General features: G+C 38.6%; 1 protein-coding gene across 6 annotated transcripts in view; it reads left to right on the top strand.

Annotated features, from left to right (window-relative positions):
- The window catches only part of SYTL3 (synaptotagmin like 3), a 1,329,495-nt gene that overhangs the window by 1,195,471 nt on the left and 113,475 nt on the right, over nt 1-20,549 (top strand). For all 6 annotated transcript variants that reach the window (XM_044061986.1, XM_044061992.1, XM_044062018.1 and 3 more), the window contains one exon: nt 8,660-8,830. In XM_044061986.1, coding sequence (XP_043917921.1) covers nt 8,660-8,830 — 171 coding nt within the window. The remainder of the gene's footprint in view (nt 1-8,659; nt 8,831-20,549) is intronic.

The raw sequence follows: 20,549 nt of genomic DNA on the forward strand, positions 1-20,549 counted from the left end.
AAATCAGCAAAAGGAAGGAATCACTCCCATATAGAGGATGCCAGTCTTTAGTGGGAGGAAACAGCAGTCCCCAGTGAAAACACATCAGAACACCATGAGAACTTGAAGACTCTGCACAGAATGCACCCCCATAAGAGAGTCATGCTGGATAACCATGTACTGTGAGACACCAGCAATTACCAATTCGACACTAGGCCACCATATCCTCCTTTTTGACTATGCTTTTCTAGCAAAACATCATTCCCTGCTGTGATGGTTAGGAGTGAAGTGTCTTTCTCAAAGTCATTTAAATAAATTTATCTTTCAGGGATTCTACTCTAAAGAGTCTAAGCAATGCTGTGGTATCAGTATAATGAATGAATTAATGCATCATTCCTGCCATGACCTAGCCCACCTGCAGTCCAAGTTTTAGCCAGCAAACCAGGGTTAATGTATGTGTCTCATATATTGTAGCAGTCTACAACTAGCCAAGACATTTGACAAGGGCACATTTACTGCACATATTTGTTTCCATCTTGATACTGTGTTGTAGAGCAAGAGTATAACCAAGCCAACTGGTAATAAATATTAACTATGATGCATAAAATCAGTCTTTGCCTATAAAAACCTGTTGGCATTAAGATCACTCTGAAACCCTTACCAGCTTAGGACTGCCAATACACACCATCCACATTTAAAAACAATTATTTTTTTTTTTATTTTATTTATTTTATTTATTTATTTGACATTTGTTTACCAGGAAAGTCTGACTGGGCAAGGCACCCATTTTCAGAGGAGGCCCAGGGAGAGAAGCTCTGCTCCATTAATAAGTTCCATGTAACCAGTGCATTAATAAAAGTAGCAAAGTGACAAACAGATATACAATGACATTTGCAATTTACAGGTTCTGGTTATAAGTAGTTAGTTAGTTTTCATGTGGAAATAAGCTCTGAGGATTAATTACTAGAAGAACACATAAAACTACACTAACAGAAGACAAGCAATGAATGTAGTTTTGCTAGGAAAAAGAGACATGCCTTGGACAGTGTGTGTGTGTGTGTGTGTGTGTGTGTGTGTGTGTGTGTGTGTGTGTGTGTGTGTGTGTGTGTGTGTGTGTGTGTGTGTGTGTGTGTGTGTGTGTGTCTGTAGGGGGGGTCAAGGATCGTGCAACTAAACAGCCTGACTCTGTCAAAGGTAAGGATTATCTTTATGGTTTACAGCTAAATATTTTAGCCATACTGATGTACAGCTGTACATGGACATACACAGATCGTTTTGTAGATGCCTCACACTGAAGCTGTTTACAGGAACCTCAGCTCAAGTTTTTCTTCTTCTGTGGAGTCGAGTCTCTCTAAAAATAAGACACCTGGAAACTGTTTCTCCATTTATAAAGTAGAACTTGAGTGCCATTTTGCTGAGGAAGCTTGATGTAAATATTTTAGCGTTATTACATAACTTCTTATCTAAGAGTTTTCAGTTGGTCTACTGTGAGATTGACTTTCGATTGCTAAAAATGTCACACCTGCATAAAGCCTGTTGCCTCCTTTTTAAGCATAAAATTTTTGGCATTTTGGGATTATGCCAGTAGTTTTGGTTCCAAAAAAACAGTATTTTCATATTAGGTAGAAGCCTAGCATTATACCTTCTCCCGTATGATGCCACAATATAAACAAAAAATAATTGATTTTAATAATTGGCTTAGTTTTTGGTGTCATTCAATGGGGGTACAACATTTGTCAGCCTGAGAGGAAATGGCTGACAAACCTTCACCATGGGTGGTGTGCATCTGTCCCATCTAGGCTTTTGAATATTGGCTAAAACCTTCTCCACTCCCACTAGTGCCTTTTGTAGGCATTGCCAAACTGATAAACCCTCTGATATAGCTAAACCAACCCATAATTATCTATAAAAGGTAATACTGCTCAATGCCAGAAGTCAGAAAAAAAGCCACTCTCTGCAAGCTCCTGCAACCCTATTGAATGTTAACTTATGCGTAGTTTACTGAAACATGGTTTAAATTTGTGGAGAACACACTGGCAGAGCAGGGCTATAAAGCCTTCCATACATTTACATTAGCTACTAAACAGAATGGGACAAAACATGAAGGTGTTATAATTTATGTAAAAACAGCCAGACCTCAAGGATAGTCAAGCATTTTGACGCACTTGTGCTCCTCTATTTACAACTCACAATAAGCAAAGTCTTGTACTTTAATTTTGTGAACTATAGGTCACTGACTATAACCCAGGAAACTGTGTCCCACTTACTTAAATGAATTTGAGTCACTTTCCATTCAACCCATCACCATACTCAATGATGGGTGAATTCAGCTACTTCACTATAAACTGGAAGTCATATGCAGCCTCAAACTTGCAGGCACATAAGATTCCTACACTTTTGTCAACATGAATGCCCTGGATCAGCTAGTCTATACACCCAGTAAGGGAAACATTGCAACCTCCCCCCACCGGGAGTGTAACATCCTCACTGGTCAGGTCAGACTATAAGGCTGTCTCTTTCCACATAAAAATAAAACCTGGGACATTAGGTAACCCTGGAATTTTTAGGAATTATCCCAAGGTAAACTGTGTACTTTTAAGTAACACCCTTAAAAAATGTCAAGCCCCCCCCCCCCAAACCCAGGGAACATTCACAAAAAAACTTTATAATCATGTATACAGCTGCACAGAGGCAGGGGGTATGTACCCAAAATAAGCAGAGGACAAACTCAGAAATCAAGCCACCTTGGTGGAACCCCAACACCAATAGCTTGTACAACAAAAGGAAGAAGATCATGACCAAAAATATAAAATGCAATGCCAGCAAGGTACAAACTGCTCTGTCAACATAAATAAACAATTCACGGGACTAATTAAGTCTACCAAAGACATATTTGATGTAAAAGCAGACTCTGTTGTTAAAGAGAACCACAAGGCATTGAACACGTGTCTAAAGCCTCTGAGACAATACACAACAATGTGCCAAACTAATTGTGAATGAAGGTACCTATACTGAGCCAGAGGATATAGCAAATCTACTGGCTGATAAATTTGGCTCCAATCTTAGCCTTTCTTCCCAGACACCTCTCAAGAAATAGTCCCAATCATAGCTTCACCAACTATCATTAAAGAACAAGTCCTCACTGCACTCTCCCAACGCCAAAAAAACTGCATTGATGGGACCGGATAATATTCCAGGATGCCTCCTTAATGGCATGAAACATGATTTATTGGGACCATTAGTAGCACTATTGAGTCATAGCCTCCAAACTGGATTCCTGTCAAGTGAATGGAAGGCTATAACTGTTATCCCTCTGCACAAAGGTGGGCCTTATACAGACCAAGGAAACTATTGACTCATAAGTCTCACTAGTCTCATATTTAAACCATGGAAAGAATAATCATGAACATGATAAATAATGACATACAAAAACATTCAGACATTGTATCCAACCTAGTTTGGTTTCATCAAGGGCAGGTCATGCCTATTTAATCTGGTGGACTTCTTTGAGAAGGTCAGCAAAGTAATGGACCAGGCCAAGATGGTGCATACTACCTACCTAGATCTCACCAAAGCATTGGGCACAGTATCCTACTCAGGCATTGTAGGCAGGTCACAAAAGTTTATATAAATCCCTATGTCACCAGCAGCATAGACAGCTGGCTTTACAGATAGACACAAGAAGTCAGGATAGGTATGTATACCTCAACAAAAAGGTCGGTCACTAGCGGGATCCCCTTGAGTTCAGTGCTGGGGTTGCTCCTTTTTGACATCTACTTCTCTGAAGTCATGGCCAACATCAGAGGTCTCTGGATGACCAAGTTCACAGATGATTGCAAACTGGGCGTAGACATAGTATCCCCCAAAGACACAAACATCCTCCAAGAATATCTAACACAGACTAATAATTGATGCCAGAGTCATGGTCTACAACTCAGTGCTAAAAATCCATAACTGTGTCTTTAGAAAAGACAACAACCCCTGGAAATTGCTGTATTGATAATACATCCCTAAGAATTGACCCTGTGGTTAAGGTTTTTGGAATGCATGTAGACAGTGACGTGGCTTTTGACCATCATGTGTCCTACTGTATTAAGGAAATTATTCTATGCTGTGCAACTTTTAAGGAAGGTATGACATCTAAGTCTAAAGATGTCATTATTCCTTTGTACTCAGCCACCATTAGAGCAATCACTGAGTACAGTGCCCCCTTCCGTATGTACCTGACCAGCATACTCAACAACTGGGGCATCCACAGAGTTTTCTCACAAAAAGAATATATGGTATGTACAACATATCCTAGGCAGACTGCCTCAAAACCTTGTCCTTGAACACAGTCTTAGACAGCTGAGAAGAGATCTCTGCCTGGCCTTCAAGGTATCCTCTGATCCAGCCCATATGGACCTGCTGCACATATACAGAACAAATGGCATTAGAAACACTCAATCTAAGGATCTAGACCTCATCTGCAACATAAATATGACATGTTGGAGGGACAGTATATATCTCAGGGACTCCCCCTTCTACCACGATGAGGAGCATGCCTAAAGGTTACTCTTCTGATTTAGAACTTGATTACAACTGTGGTGGACTTAGTGGTAAACCCACTAACCATTACCAGTTTTTATGTTTTGAAATACTGTTTTTGTTTGTATTAAACTAAGATTTATATTAAAACCGAGTTTTATTATTTTTTATGGTTCCTTTGACTGTTTTGTTCTGCTGTCATTTTGTTTTATGTTAGTTTTCTGTTCGACAATGGAGTATTAATCCTCGGAGCCGTGATTTGCATTTTTTTATATTTGTTAGTTTGCTGCGGCAATGAGGAGCATGGCCAAAGGTTACTCCGATGATTTAGAACTTGATTACAACCCTGGTGGACTTAGCGGTAAACCCACTAACCAGTACCATTTTTTATGTTTTGAAATGCTGTTTTGGTTTGTATTAAAGTAAGATTCATATTAAACCAAGTTTTACTATTTTATATGGTTCCTTTGACCATGTTGTGTTGCCATGTCATTTTGTTTTACTTATTTTCTTTCCTAAGCAACACGCTCCTTAGGAGGCCAGTAATAATGCAATAAAAACCAGTGCAGTAGAACACTGGTAGGTTTTCCTTCATCTTATATTGCAGATGTAAAACACACCAGCTTAAACTTGCACTGTTTTCAGTATTTCATTTAACTTACTGTAGCTGTTTTCATTGTCTTCCCCTTCCCCTCTGGTGCATCTTTTAGATAAACTTGATTATTGTATAATGTATTATTAGCATCAGTATTCATTAAGCAGTATATTTTGGAAGTATTCATACTCGGCAAATGAGATTCTCAGTTCATCTTTTAAAAGCGGAGATGCAGACTTATTACTCAAAATAAATAACTGAACAAGTAAACAAACAGTATGACTAATGTGAATAACAGGATGGACTATGTGTCATTGTGGGATTTAATAATGCCTTACATGAGCATTTAATCTCTCAGGCTTCACCCACTGGACTAAACCTAGCTAATAGTGGTTGTATTGACAATAACACACAGCCCTCTCAAGTGTTATTCTTACAGTATCTCCTCATAGCTTTACCAAGAAATATTTTGTTGCTTTGTCTACATTGCTAACATGTTATTTAATTTATACCATATTTTATGGAAATCAGTGGTACAGTTTTAGCAATGATGTACAACTAAGTAAAATATAACTGCCTTGTTGTCAAAACTCTGGCAATAAAAATATTGCAAATAATAGCAACATGAACAGTAAATTGTTCATAGGTAGGTACTAGGCTATTGGCCCTAGGGCCTATACAAGCCTAGCCAAAAAGGTACCTTGGCTTTTGCCACCCAAGAAAATTATTTTCCTGTGCCCCTGTCAAGCACAACCACAGAAGTGATCCCCGGGGTGAATTTCCTATTACCCATCCAATCATCAATATTTTTCTTGAAGAGTGGTATTGAGGAGCTCTGTTTGCTATAGATAGGTAGTCTGTTCCAGGGTATGGGAAGTCTCTGGGACAGGAATCTATCCCTCCAGCATGTTCTGTTTATTGTGGTGACAAGGTTTAGGCCCCTAGAGCGTGTAGCTCGGAGGGATTGGGATTTCTTTGAGTGGAGCATGTCCAACAGCGCTGGGTTTGACTTAGCTTTGTATGTTAGGCAGAGATTGCCTCTGAGTAGACGATATGCAATGGAGTAAAGCTGGAGTTTTTTGAGTCAGTCTACATAGGGCATCTGTTTGAGGCCAGTAATCCTCTTTGTGAGGTATTTCTGCGGCCTTTCCAGTTGTTGTAGATGTCTTATGAGGTACATACCAAAATGGGCATTGAACTCTATAATGGGTCTTATGAGTGATGAGTAGAGGGGAACAATGACATCTTTTTTTCTGGATGAGAAACCTTTCATGATAAGGTGTGCTACGTAGAAGGATTTCCTGACTACTGTGGTGATGTGATTATCAAAGGAGAGACTACTGTCCACCTGTGTCCCAAGGTCTCTTATCACACGTTCGGTGTTAAGTAGACTACCGCCTATGTGGTAGTTCATGGGTACAGAGTTTTTACCAAAGGGGATGACAATGCACTTTTTTGGCATTGAGCTTGAGACCATGGCTTTGACACCAGGCATCTGTCTCAGTGAGTCCCTTTTGTAGGATGTCCACATCATTAGGAGTTTCAATTATGGCTTCTAGTTTGCAGTCATCTGCGAATTTAGTTAGTCAAAGACCTTCTGTGTTAGCTACTTCAGAGAAGTAGATACCTAACAGGAGAGGAGCCAGGACTGAACCCTGTGGTACTCCACTTGTCACTGGTCTGAAGTCTGATTTGGAGTCTGCTAAATTCACAGTGTGGGTTCTGTCAGTAAGCCAGTTGGCAACCCATCTTGTAACATAGGGATTTATAACTAGTTTAGTGAGTTTATTTATAATTCCAGAGCTGAGGATGGTGTTGAACACCTTGTCAAGTTCTAGATAGGCTGTGTGAACCACCTTACCCTCATCTATGGCTTTGGTGACTGCTTCAAAGAAGTCTATCAGGTTTAGGAGACATGATCTGCCTTTTACAAACCCGAACTGTGTGGGGTCCAGAGTTTGGAGATTTCCAGTGTCTTTGTTTATGAGTTCCATGATGATACGTTCCATGGCCTTGCAGACTAGGCTCATCAGGCTAATGGGGCAGTGGTTCTCGGGGTCTGTTGTGGCCCCCCTCCTTTGTGAAGTGGGATAACCGTCGCTGTGTGCCATTCAATGGGCACAAAGCCTGAGGTGAGGCTATGATTGAACATAGTACTTAAGTGGAGTGCCAGTTCATTCTCTAGTTCATGTAGAAGGCAGCCTGGGATGTTGTCAGGTCCCATGGATGCTGTTTTCTTGGCTTTGGAGAGTGAGGTTTTTACCTGTGCAGCCATGATTACAGGAACTTTGCATTATTTCGGTATAAAGATGGGCCCTTTATGGGGTGAGAGGGCGGTAAAATTAGGACTGAACCTATCTGCCAGGATGTTGGCAATATCAGTTGGTTCTGTATATTTAGTGTCATTTTGCTGTAGCTCAGAGCGGATCTGAGTGTTGCCATTGAGATTCTTGACACAGCTATAGAATGCTTTGTGGTTGTCTTTAGAATCAGTGGTGATTTTGTTTTCATAACTAGCTTTGGAGGATTTTATGAGGATCTCAGCTTCTTACTGAGGCTGACCAGGGAGTTCCTCCAATCGTGGGATTTTACTCTTTTTTTGCAACAGTTTCTTTCTTCTGTTGTAGAGTTTGTTTAAGGCAGAAGACCACCAGATTGGCTTCCTTTTTTTTGGAGGAGAGCATCTTGGTTCTGTTAGGGATAGCACGATCCATGCACTTATGTAAGTGCTTATAAAGTGCACTTGTGTAGGATTCAGCAGTCGTACCTCTATTGTCCATCTGCATGGGTGTTGTGAAGTTTGCCACTTCTGTATTAAGAAGCATGAAGTTGGCTTTGGAGAAATTGTTTACAGTTGCTTTCCTAATGGGGGGGTGGGAGCGGGATGTGGATGTCTAGAGTGATTAGCCTGTGGTCAGATCTGACCAATGAGGAGATGACCTCTGGTGTGGAACACTGGTCGCCCATGTTGGTGATAACCAGGTCTAGGATATTGCTGCCCCTGGTGAGGGTGTGGATAAGTTGATCCAAGGCATTGGAATTGATGAATCATGACACTATAACACACATTGTAATACAAAACTGTACTATGTACAATATTTACAACAAATATCAGTATATTTGCCACCAACTTGTTGTATTGGTTGTGTCTGTTACAATGGAAAAGTTAGTGTACAGCCATTCAATCTACTATTTTAAAAGATGTAATTCTGACTGTTAGTAGTAAAGGATGTAAAGAAAGAGTCACTAATATTTATTTTGTCAGGGCAATTTAGCTGAATGTTCAATTCAGTGTAATATTTTTCTGTGGGAGGGATTTGCTGCCACGACTCTCCCATCATGGAGGGGGACAACCCCTGCAAACCTACAGTACTTCGGTAAACTCAAGATCATGACCAGTAAAGTGCCAGTTTCATTGGCTGTTCTTGACGAAAGTGGTATCACTGACTAGGTCACCAATCGGTTCACTAAATACTGTCTGCTGATATATATGCAAGCCTGTATAGATCTGAAACAGTGAATACTAATTCTAGATATTTATTTATTGTTGTTTTCTAGTACAGTATTGACCGCTCACAACTGGAAACTCGAATTCTGCAAGTGTCAGTATGGCATTCAGGAGCACTTACAAGAAAACTGTTTTTGGGAGAGGTCCTTATCCCTTTCGAGACTTGGTGCTTCGAAGAGAATTCCACACAGACATTCAAGTGGTACAAGCTGAAAGCAAAGGTACAGTGATTATGTTTCATGTGTGCCAGACATATCAGTTCATATGTTGAACAGTATGGCATTGTATTTATTCATTTATGCATTTTCTTTGAAGTAGTTGTAATGATTTAGTGAAGCTTTCTCAAACATGACCAGATTTACCAAGGTGACAGAAATAAAACAGGAGCAGCCTCAAGACGGATCACTGCGAACAGTAGTTGTCATGGTGGTTATAGATTAACAACTTACTTGAGAGATGACTGTAAAATCAAGTAATTATTTCAACAGAGCATCCAATTCAATCTGCAAGGAAGTTATAGTTAACAAGGACAAAAGCTGTGGTCTGATATGTGAAGATTGCCTTATTATCATCTCTTGCAAATGGATCAGTAACTCTGTGCTTGTCTTTATTTTTAGCACACGTATTTACTTACACATGCAAATTGAAGTGGAGTCCAGGACTTTTCACTGATAAATATATGCAGTACAATTCTTAGTGCTACATGCAGTTCAATTTATTTGTAACTGTAGACAATTGAGTTTTCCTCTACTGTCAGCTAAAAAGTGAAACAGTGTGTACCTCTGCTTTTTTATTTATTCTTTGTTATTGTGATTATCAAGACTACTGCTTGATAAAGATTGTTAAATACAACTATTCTAAATTCATTGAGTTTGCTGTGCTTTTTTGAGAGGAAGTTAGTTAATGGATTTTAGCTAAATGACATTGTTGACAAAAATTGAAACATTAGTCTTGTAATTTAAAAAGGCTAGAGGTCTTTACATACTCTTGATAAGGATGCATTCAAGGTTCCTTTTAAACTGTTGCTTTAGACAGAGTCTTCCTTCATACAGAAGAGCACATTTAGTTTTGGTAGGAGCATTTGTGTGAAATGAGTACAAAAAGAATCTTTTTCCTACTGGCATTTTTAAGTAACTGCATTTATGCTGAAACCTCAATATCTGCAATTCATACATTATTTATTCTCACTGAACTAAAGATCAATATACATTTTACAGAAAAGTAAAATACAAAAATGATTGTTAAGGAAAATTCTTTTTATTTTTCTTTTTAGATTGCCATTTAGCTTCAGCTACATACTGAAGCAGTGTCTCCTTGTTTTCAGCTACTGGCATACGTTGGTCCAGTTTTCAAGACGCTAAGATTGCTGTTTATTACAGGAAGCTGAGACAGTAATTTGTTAAATTAAGTTTATTTTTGTGTGATTGCTTATTGTCGAAAGCAGTTGTTTACTGCATCAATAAATATGCTGCTGGTCAAAGTCTGGACTTTTCATTTGTTTGGAATTATTGAGTTTGATAACCCATAGTGCAGCAGTAAAACTGATCATGTCTCACAAACCTTCAGCCTTTAAATGCTGTGTCTGTATTATCTTTATAAATATCAACAGAATGGTTTGGCTTCTCCCTCACTGAATTGCTGGCTTTTGCTGTGAGGGTTACTGCAGTGAGAGCAACTGGACAGAAATTGCCAAGAGGATGTCACCACATCATTAATTTACATCAAACCTTAATTGAAAACATATTTAAAGACATTGTTCCTGATTTCCCTTGTCATTTTAAAGGCTACATTCCACAGAAAACTTACATTTTCAAATGTTCTGTGAAGAACATCTTCGTTAGGGATATAGGTCTATCCAACTGTCCAACGTTGTTTTCCTTCATTCCAAATATCTGCATTGGTCTTGCACCCAGGTGGGTACTTATGCAGATGGCACAAGACCCAATATTAAACCAACAGTGGCATGTGGTCTTTTCTTCTTGCAACATGAGAAACATTTTAGCACTCATTTCTGTGCTGGGAAAAATTGCTGTGCAACTGTCACACACACACATATATATATATATATATATATATATATATATATATATATATATATACATACACCTGTGTATGCTTTTTTGATATTCAAAAAAATGGTGTTTCAACTGTTTTCTGATTAAATGGAGTGTGCTCTTCTCAAAGCAAACAGGCTTGCATGTGGTAGACAAATTGCTTCTAAACATTATGTTACTGAAATTTGACCCAATCCGGGACACAACTTAGAAGCTTGTGGTCTCTCTAAGATTTTTAATAAGACATTAAGCCTTAATCTCCCATTTAATAAGAAAGAGGCTAAAATCAACAGAAAGATGCTCAAGACGATGATGTATTTTAAACCTAAAAATCTTCCACAGCCATGCAGAAAGAAAGAAGGAATGAAGCCAGACAGGCATCCAGTGGAGAGGAACTAGAGTAACTTTAAAGATGTGTATCTATCCTTTACTTTAATGGATCCCAAAACAGAACCTCATAAACATCTCTGTCAGTGTTGAATCCTGCTACAATTTTAGTGCTAATGCAGGAATTAACATAAAAATGCAGAAATGAGCATAAAGAGAGAATGAATGTATACTTGTGAATACAACTAAATCTACACTCCCTAGACTTGGAGGGTCTCATGTTAAGACTTGTTAGACTATATCAGCATTATCTGAGTCCTGTTGTATGTGATGAATTGTTTGCCAAAATTACTTTAAAGTGATGCAAGAAGCAGCTTTGCCTCGGCAAGCCTGTATCAGTCTATCGGACAGACCAGCATTGGGCTTAAGGAAAGCTTGCTAGTACCAGTGAAGGTTATCCCAAATAAAAAAGCCTATTCTCCAGTGTTCTCACAAGAAGAAGAGGACTTTTATATGGCCCAAGTAAGTACACCTTCATAGATACCTCCATCATATGTACCCCCATTCAGCTGATAAGGATACGACTTAATCCTTCAGAGAAGTAGCATTCTCTAAAACATTGAATTGCACTCAGGATTATTTGGGTAGCCTACAAGATACCTTTCTTCACCAAATAAGAGGTGCATAGAGATGTTGAGGCTTTCCCACAGGCTATGTGCACTGTCTCACAATTCTTTAAAGCATTTTAGGGTGTATTGAACGTAAATATCCAACCTCTAAATGCCCATTCTCCCTTCCTCAAAATGAATAGGCATACTATACAGACCCCCACACACACACACACACACACACACACACACACACACTGAAAGACAAGACTTGGATGTCTTGACCATCTCCGTCTCTCTCTTTCCCCCCTTCCAAACATATAAGACATTCAAATTTTCTATTTTGATTTTTGACAGGGGATCAGAGTTGTTTGACAGGTATAAGGAAAATGTTTTATATAACTTCAGTCAGTTTGGATAAGTGTCATTTGGAGATTGAATTAAGTGTCCCTGCACAATTACATGCTAAACTCCAGTTTTGAGACTACTCTGTGTTAGCATCCTGGAAAAATTAAAACAGCTTTGAGTTTTGCTAGTAAGATGTGATCATGAAATAAGACTGCTGAAAATGTGGGATATAAATATGGAGTCACTAAAGCTATGTACATTTGGTCATGATAGGTTGTTTCTTTTGGTGTGCCATAAAGGTTAATAGTATTGAGTGCCCTTGGTGATTTCTTTTAAGTTTTCGAATGGTGTGAAATAACATGTGTTTTGTTTTTGTGGTATTAAGTATTAATTTGTGGCTAATAAGCCAGGAATTGAGAGACCTTTTTACAGTTGTGTTTTGATTTTTGAGTGGTGATGGCTGGGTCAGAAGCTTACCATGTCATCAGTATAGCTGTAGAGCACAAAGATCATAATGTAGTTTATTAATGAAAATAAAACTTTAAGGGATTACCACTGAAAGAGGTGTGGGCTAAGAGAAAGAAGAACCTAATTTAAATTTGAAGAATCTTTTTGACAAGACATCATAGAACCGGGTGATGGATGTGTTACTGACAATGTTCCGAAAAGAGATAAGGTGAAATTGATTGTCAAAGGCTTTTGTAAGGTCAGTAAATATTAATACTGCCAAGTTACTTTTCTTCATGTAGAGGAAACATGTAGACAGAAAAGGTTAAGGGTTTGGTGTGTAAAAGAATTATCCTGACTGTATAGCAGATGTGTTTAAATTATGCCCCTCCATGTAGTGCTGCATAACTTTAATTATAACCCTATACCCAATCAAAACTCTGCCTGTGAGCTTAAAAATAGTATAACCACAGCAGCGTTTCTAACTCTATCCTCTCTTACTTTATGCTAACTCAGATCCTAGTTACAGTCTTGTAATGGAATGTGCACATACGTTTTGTGATCAGTGATGTGCTGGAGCAGACATGATGTACTAAAGCGTTTATACTTTGTATTCTATGTCATGTGTGGCCTGACTCATCCTGTCTGTGTAAACAAGTGTGGCACTTTTTTTGTGGCAGTTTTTGCTAATTTGACTGAATGATGTTCAGTATATAGATCACTGTTGCAGTAGCCTAAGCTAAGGCCTTGGAGGCTAGTGCTGGACATCTCTTTTCTAAACCTTTTTATCAAGATTCTAAAGTTCAAAATGATAGCTCTTCAGTCCCTTGTAACTTTGACCCCTCTAACATTCATGGTAAAGCTCGATTTAAAGGATCTCTATCATCACATTCCTATTGTTGAGCACCCCATCATTTTTAAGTTTGGCTGTGTCTGCCTTATATTATCAGTTCTCTTTCTTTCCATTTGGACTTTCCACAGCACCAGTGGTATTCACAGAGTCTTGCTGCAGTCATTGCTTTGTGCATACTTTAAGGCATTCACATCTTTTCATATTAAGTCAATTGTCTTTTCTTTGTAGACTCTTTTTCCAGATGTCTTGAGTCTGTAGAAACTGTTCAGAATCTTTTACTCAGACTTCATTTTCAAATCAGCTTTCAAACAGTTTGTCATCTCTGCCCAAAGAATTGCACCCCCAGGATGTCTGTTAGATTCTGCCCTAGGAAGAGCCTTTCTTCCTCCAGACAAAGTAGAGAAGTTTCAACAGTTCTTGATGATTTTTCCAAGCAAAGCCATGCATCTCCTGGGGAAATCATCAGGCTTTTTGGTTACATGCCATCTGTTATTATCATGCTCGCCCCTGGCCAGACAAAATACAGTGATGTCTCTTGTCAGTCTGGATTCGGTATACGTCCTTTGTCCTTTCAGGAGGCAGTTCTGGAATTTGTAAAAAGGGGTGTTTTGTGTTGCTGGGCAGATCAGATCCTGCCAATTCAGGTCTCAGATCCTGCCAATTCTGGTCTCCCACTCTCCCTTCTGAACCCCCTTCACTTTGTCAATACAGATGTGTCTGATATGGCATGAGCAGCAGTTTCCAAATGTGTAAAAGTATATGGTCTTTGGGATCCTGTAGACAGAAGCACAGAAGTGTTAGAGAGATGTTGGCAGTGATCAGCCATCAAAGACTTGAATCATCTCTGATCCCCAGGGATTTTGCAAATTTACGCAGACAGCACCACAGTGATGTATGCAAATAAACAAACAATCTATACCATATCTTACCCATTTTGCAGACTACATATGACAGCCTGGGGACATAGCAACTCAACTAAATCTGACTCTGCATTCTTTATACATTTTGTCAGACCAAAATTTGATTGCAGACAAGCTCAGCAGGACTGGGACAGACCCTCTCATGAATGGACACGTTATCTTTGGGTTTTCCAAGAATTAATCAAATTGTGTGAAACATCTCAAGTGTATCTGTTCACCACATTTTGGAACAGACTGCTAAAGAAGTCAGTTCCAGCACTCCTTGCAAACAGGCCAGGAAGGCATGTGACTTTTCATCCCATGGATGGAAATATCCCTGTATACTTTTCCACCCTTTCCACTCATATCCTGTTTTTTTTCTGAAGAGCAAGAAGGATTCCCCAAATATTGTATGGTGGCTCCCTTTTAGCTCAGTCAACAGTGGCTGTACCTTCTTTTCAGCCTGTCCAAGGGCAGCTACAAAAAGCCTCCTTACAGACTGCTACTAGAAAATTGTATATATGCAAGTACAAAAATGTTCTGGTTGGTACCAGTTCAAGAACCAAGGCCCTCTTGAGGCCCAGTTGCCAGTTATTTTTTATTGTTTGTGGGGGTCGCTACCTTCTGGTCTGTCTTATTTCTCTATCAAGGTGCATCTGTCAGTCATTTCCACTTATCTTTGATCCTACTATTACTAACCATGTTCAAATTAAACAGTTTTTGAAAAGGGTGTTGCATATCGTATACCTAGAACCTCAATTTTATACTTGAAAAGCACACTCTTTCTGCAGTTGAACCAACTCATCAGGCTGAATTGAGGTATTAAACATGGAAGACTATTTTACTCATTGCTCTGTCATCTGTTAGGAGAATATCTGAGTTACAAGCACTAATGATGGGTCAACATTGCCTCATTTTTCTTAAGTTTAGTTTTTTTTTTTTTTTAAAACTAATCCTTCTTTTACACCTGAAGTGAAGTAGCCTGCTCTCCTGAGTTTGTTTCCTAGCATCGTTCTTTCAGGGCTATTGCTTTGAAGGTTTTTTTTTTTTTTTTTTTTTTTTGTACTCTGCCTTTTTATGGAGCACCTCCTGAGTTCTGATAGTTAGAAAATGTGGAATGTGCCATTTAGCTTTGTAATCTGGGTGGCCATAGGGTGTAGGACCCCATATAACTTAGGCTACTGTATGAATGATCCATTAGGACATCTTCTATTAGGGTAAGTTTATACAGCTGTACTTTCATATTCAGGTGCACTCTTTTACCAGTTTGAGTTCCCCTTTCCTCCACTATTAACACCTCTGGTAGTATTCTTTCATGGAAATGTTTGTGAGTGGCTGAATTATTGCCATAATTTTTAATTTAATTAATTTGAGCATGTGAACTGTTCCAGGGGTGTAGCCAGAATTTTCAAATTTGTGCTCGCAACTCCAAATTGCTGCTCTCCCTAAGTCACCCGCTCATAGTCAAGATGTTGCTATCCCACCCCCACACCCCTTACATACATGTCCAAGTCATACCCCCATCACAATGATGCTCTCTTCCACTCCACCCTCAGCAAATGCTTGCCAGGAAGCTAATCTTTTGCATGAAGCACTAAAACAAAAGCATACATTTTAGTCCAAACATGCATTTAACCCAGGTGGGAAAGCACAAAGTATCTCCCCATTTAAATTATATGGAAAAGTTTACCCCAACTTTGCTGAATCCGGATGGCTACTCATGAGTGTCTTTTAATAAAGTGTGACACAGCCCCCAAATATAAGCTGTGGGGCATTATCTGTACTTATCAGAAATGCCATCACTTCACATGAAATTATCCATGACCCTAATCTGGAACTCCTGGATTTGGAGTTTCTAATTTGGAACTTTTTAATCACCATTAAAAAACAGCTATTGATGTGTTGCTAGCCACAGATCCCCACCAATGTCCCCCTACAATCAAGAAAAGTACATTAACACCACTGAGGGGTTAAATATCAAATCAGACACCTTCTTGCTAGAGGGTTCAATCATCCAAACATTGAGTAGCACACCTACACATCTAAAATTGACATCCTTGGCATTCCTTAGACTTTTTAACATTAGTGCAAATTGTAAAAACTACACATGAAAGTTTTGTATATCCTTGACTTGGTCATTACCAGATTAGCTCCCACCATACCCCTCTTTGCATCTTCTCATCCCTAGCAAAATCTGTCTATAAGTCATCATCTCTGTCAGTTGTAGTGGTACCACCCCATCACCAAACTACCTTTAGAAACTTATCCAGGACAAACCTAATTCAGCTTGTACAAGAACTAGACAAGAATTCCCAATAATCCCTCAAAATGGTCACAACTGCTGCCACATTCACTTCCAATTTTTAGCAATACTCCAACAGCTGTGCAGAACATTTAGTACCCATCCACCCTAAATATAACTGTAAATTCAGGAAGAAACCTCTTTGGTGGAACTCCTTTATAAATAAACTTTACAACAAAATAAGGAACATAATGACAAGGTATAAAAAATAAACAAAAAAAAAGCTCCTCTACCTCAAGATTGCAGTGAAACATGCCATAGAGGAACTTAAGAGCACAACTAGAAAATGAAAAGCAGAATTTGAGCTTAAGGTTGCTGTATATACCAAAGAAAATTGCAAAACTTTCTTCATTTGTGACAAAAATTAAGGAATAATATCCAACAATGTACTGAACTCATGTATAACATTACACATTCTGATTCCAAGGATATAGCCAGTGTATTAGGAGACACATTTAATAATAACTTCTCCCACCACTTCACAAAGTTGCCCCCAAAATCCATGAAGAAAATTACAAAACAACATAAATATCTTCACATCTGAACACACACGTTTTGTTTTTAAAATGTTTGTTAATATATTAAAATATTGACAGATACTCAAGTGCACGTATGTTATCATTATAACTATATGGTTAAAAAGACAACATAGGCAGACAAAAAAATCAAACATCAAAAAGCACAACACAGACTTGCTAGTTTATAGGGTAAATTATAACTTCTTCATTGGCATTACAGCTAATTACGTGAGGAATCAGGAAATATGTTAAATGCAGCTTAAGCACATAAAACCACTCCCAGCAATTGTCACTCAGGCTATAAATCCCTTACTAATAGAGGTTGGCAAACAGTAGCACAGTGTTGGCCTTCCCACAGATTGCCCTCTATGCTCGAACTGCAAGACTTTACTTATTCCACTGCAGAATCAAAAGGGAATGTTTTAAAACATCTTGAAGAACAACAGCCAAAAACAAAAAAAGAGCATGAGAGATTATGAGAAGCAAAGTAAATATGTCTGCAGTAAATGGAAATTCTGAACAAGAAAGAAGCTATTGTAAGCCCTTTAACTCATTCACTCCGGAGCATCTCAGAAAATGCTGCCTGCTTACTTCCACCATAGGAACAACAGTGCAGCCTGAGCTCATTTTCAGAAAATTCATTTCTAATACCATACAGAAAACAAATGTTCATAGCCTTTAACTATACGAGCTAGACTAGAAATGTAAATGCAAAAGTTGCTCAGCAGACACTGACCTTTCCAACAGTATAAATGTTGATAGTGCACATCAAAGTCATTATTAAATATTTGGCAAGGAATGTTGATATTGTGCATATTTTTTACCTTTTTGGAAAAGCAAAGCACAATATCTTGGTCAGTGTACCATGTAGACCCATACAATTTGTATTTCATTTGTTAGTATGAATGTCAGCTTTAAAATTATACCTTAACCATTACTGTGTGATGCTCCTTTATGGAGATATTCACAGAAATATGATTACTATAATATTTCTCATAATTGATAAACAAAGCATAATATCTCATCACCTGTAACCAGGGTTGCCAGATTTCTGACTGGCCGGATAGGGACAAAAAAAAAAAAAAAAGGTCTTTAAACACGGAGCTACTGAGCTACTTCTGTTTAATATGGAACATCAGGCAGTTCTGCATTCAACACAAGTAGCTTTGTGTGTACCAGTTTTTGATTGGCCCGTATGCCGGTATATGAGCTAATCACAAAACTTGCAAAATGGAGCTGTGTTTAATGCGGAACTGCTGATGTTCTGCATTAAACACAAGCAGCTCTTGTTTAGCAATTTTTGATTGCCCGTATGCCGGTACATGAGCCAATCAAAAAACTTGCAAAATGGAGCTGTGTTTAATGCGGAACTGCTGATGTTCTGCATTAAACACAAGCAGCTCTTGTTTAGCAATTTTTGATTGGCCCGTATGCCGGTACATGAGCCAATCAAAAAACTTGCAAAATGGAGCTGTGTTTAATGCGGAACTGCTGATGTTCTGCATTAAACACAAGCAGCTCTTGTTTAGCAATTTTTGATTGGCCTGTATGCCAACAGTTCTTTTACAATGTTATAAGCAGTAACACTGTCTACAAAATGTGGTATTACTTGGCACACTGACATGCTCCCTTGCAAAGTTACTTACCAAAATATGAAAAAAAAATCATCATTTCCATAACCTAAGTCCGAAACAAACTTTGATATCTGCACATGTGCGCAACATACAGGCACAATTCTTTTACCATGTTGGAACCAGCAGTACTGTCTTCAAAATGAGGTATTACTTGGCACATTCAGATGCTCCCTTGCAAAGTTATTTAGCAAAATATGAAAAAAAAATAATAATTTCCATAACCTAAGTCCGAAACAAACTTTGATAGCTGTACATGTGTACAACATACAGGCACAATTCTTTTACCATGTTGGAACTATCAATACTGTCTTCAAAATGAGATATTACTTAGCACATTCAGATGCTCCCTTGCAAGGTTATTTACCAGAATATGAAAAAAAATCTTAATTTCCATAATCTAAGTCCGAAACAAACGTTGATATCTGCACATGTGTGCAACATACAGGCACAATTGTTTTACCATGTTGGAACCAGCAATACTTTCTTCAAAATGAGGTATTACTTGGCATATTCAGATGCTCCCTTGCAAAGTTATTTACCAAAATATAAAAAAAAAATCATAATTTCCATAACCTAAGTCCGAAACAAACTTTGATATCTGCACATGTGTACAACATACAGGCACAATTCTTTTACCATGTTGGAACCAGCAATATGGTCTTCAAAATCAGGTATTACCTGGCACATTCAGATGCTCCTTTGCAAAGTTATTTACCAAAATATGAAAAAAAAATCATAATTTCCATAACCTAAGTCTGAAACAAACTGATATCTGCATGTGTCCAACATGCAGGCACAATTCTTTTACCATGTTGGAACTATCAGTACTGTCTTCAAATTGAGCTATTACCTGGCACAGTAACATGCTCCCTTGCAAAGTTATTTACTAAAATATGAAAAAATCATAATTTCCTTAACCTGAGTCCTAACAAAACTGATACCTGTTTTACCATGTAGACACATATGATTGTAAATATACACAGTCTTGGTGTAGCCAACATACTGTTGAATGGGTACATGTAAAGAGAAAAAGCAAGATAAGGACCGCCACTCCACTAATGAACCCAGGACAGGCATGGGACTTCAGTGGCAGGCAAGGCCATCTCATCTGTCCGATAGCTGTGCTGGCTACTCGCTCAGACAGCTGATAACACTGCAGTCTCATGACCTCCTTCAGTGTCAGCAGTCTGCCTTACTTATGCCTTTTCTCTTTACATGTGTCCATTCAGCAATAGACCTAAAGATAAAGTTCTGTATTAGTAAGCCCTTCCCGTCATCTAAACTCTACACATGCCTGATAACAGCAAACTAAAAAAAGAAGTATTGCAGGATGGTCACTGACATATTAGATTGTACGTGGTAGCACTCTTCTGAAACAGTTGTTCTTTCTCAAAATCCTCACCAGCTCCTTACCACAGTTATTTGCCAAACTCAGAAAAATATATTTTACACAACATATTTCATAATAGAATTTTACTTACTATACTGGTCCTACTTGGTCATGGGTGTTTTCCATTCTTCTCACAAGCTGCATTTTACCAATCCTGCATAGCTCTCTTCACATCATTGTGGAGGTTGGTCAAGAACAATGCAATGCCCTCCTCAGTTAGGTGAACGCCATCTCTTCTGAACAGGTGAACATCTTCCGCGGTGATGCTGTCATGGCAGATTGTAGATCCACCGACCTTGTGCATCAAGCCATGCATGAGCCCATTCTGTAAACGTCTGGCCTTGTGAGCTGCCCGTTGACTGTTTGCTGTTTTCCATATCTGTCGTGAAATTATATCAGACCACACAAAATGACAACATGGCCACCAAGACTTCAGGTGTTTAAAAATTGCTGTGATTTGAAACCGTAGCCTTCTGAGTGGTTGACTGATGACATCATTCCCTCCAATGTGCAGCACAAGAATGTCGGGCTCAGGGTAGATGGAACACTTCTCTTCCAAC

Source organism: Protopterus annectens, chromosome 1.part0, assembly GCF_019279795.1.
Source record: "Protopterus annectens isolate FY-2018-M chromosome 1.part0, PAN1.0, whole genome shotgun sequence".
In the NCBI taxonomy this organism is placed as follows: Eukaryota; Metazoa; Chordata; order Ceratodontiformes; family Protopteridae; genus Protopterus; species Protopterus annectens.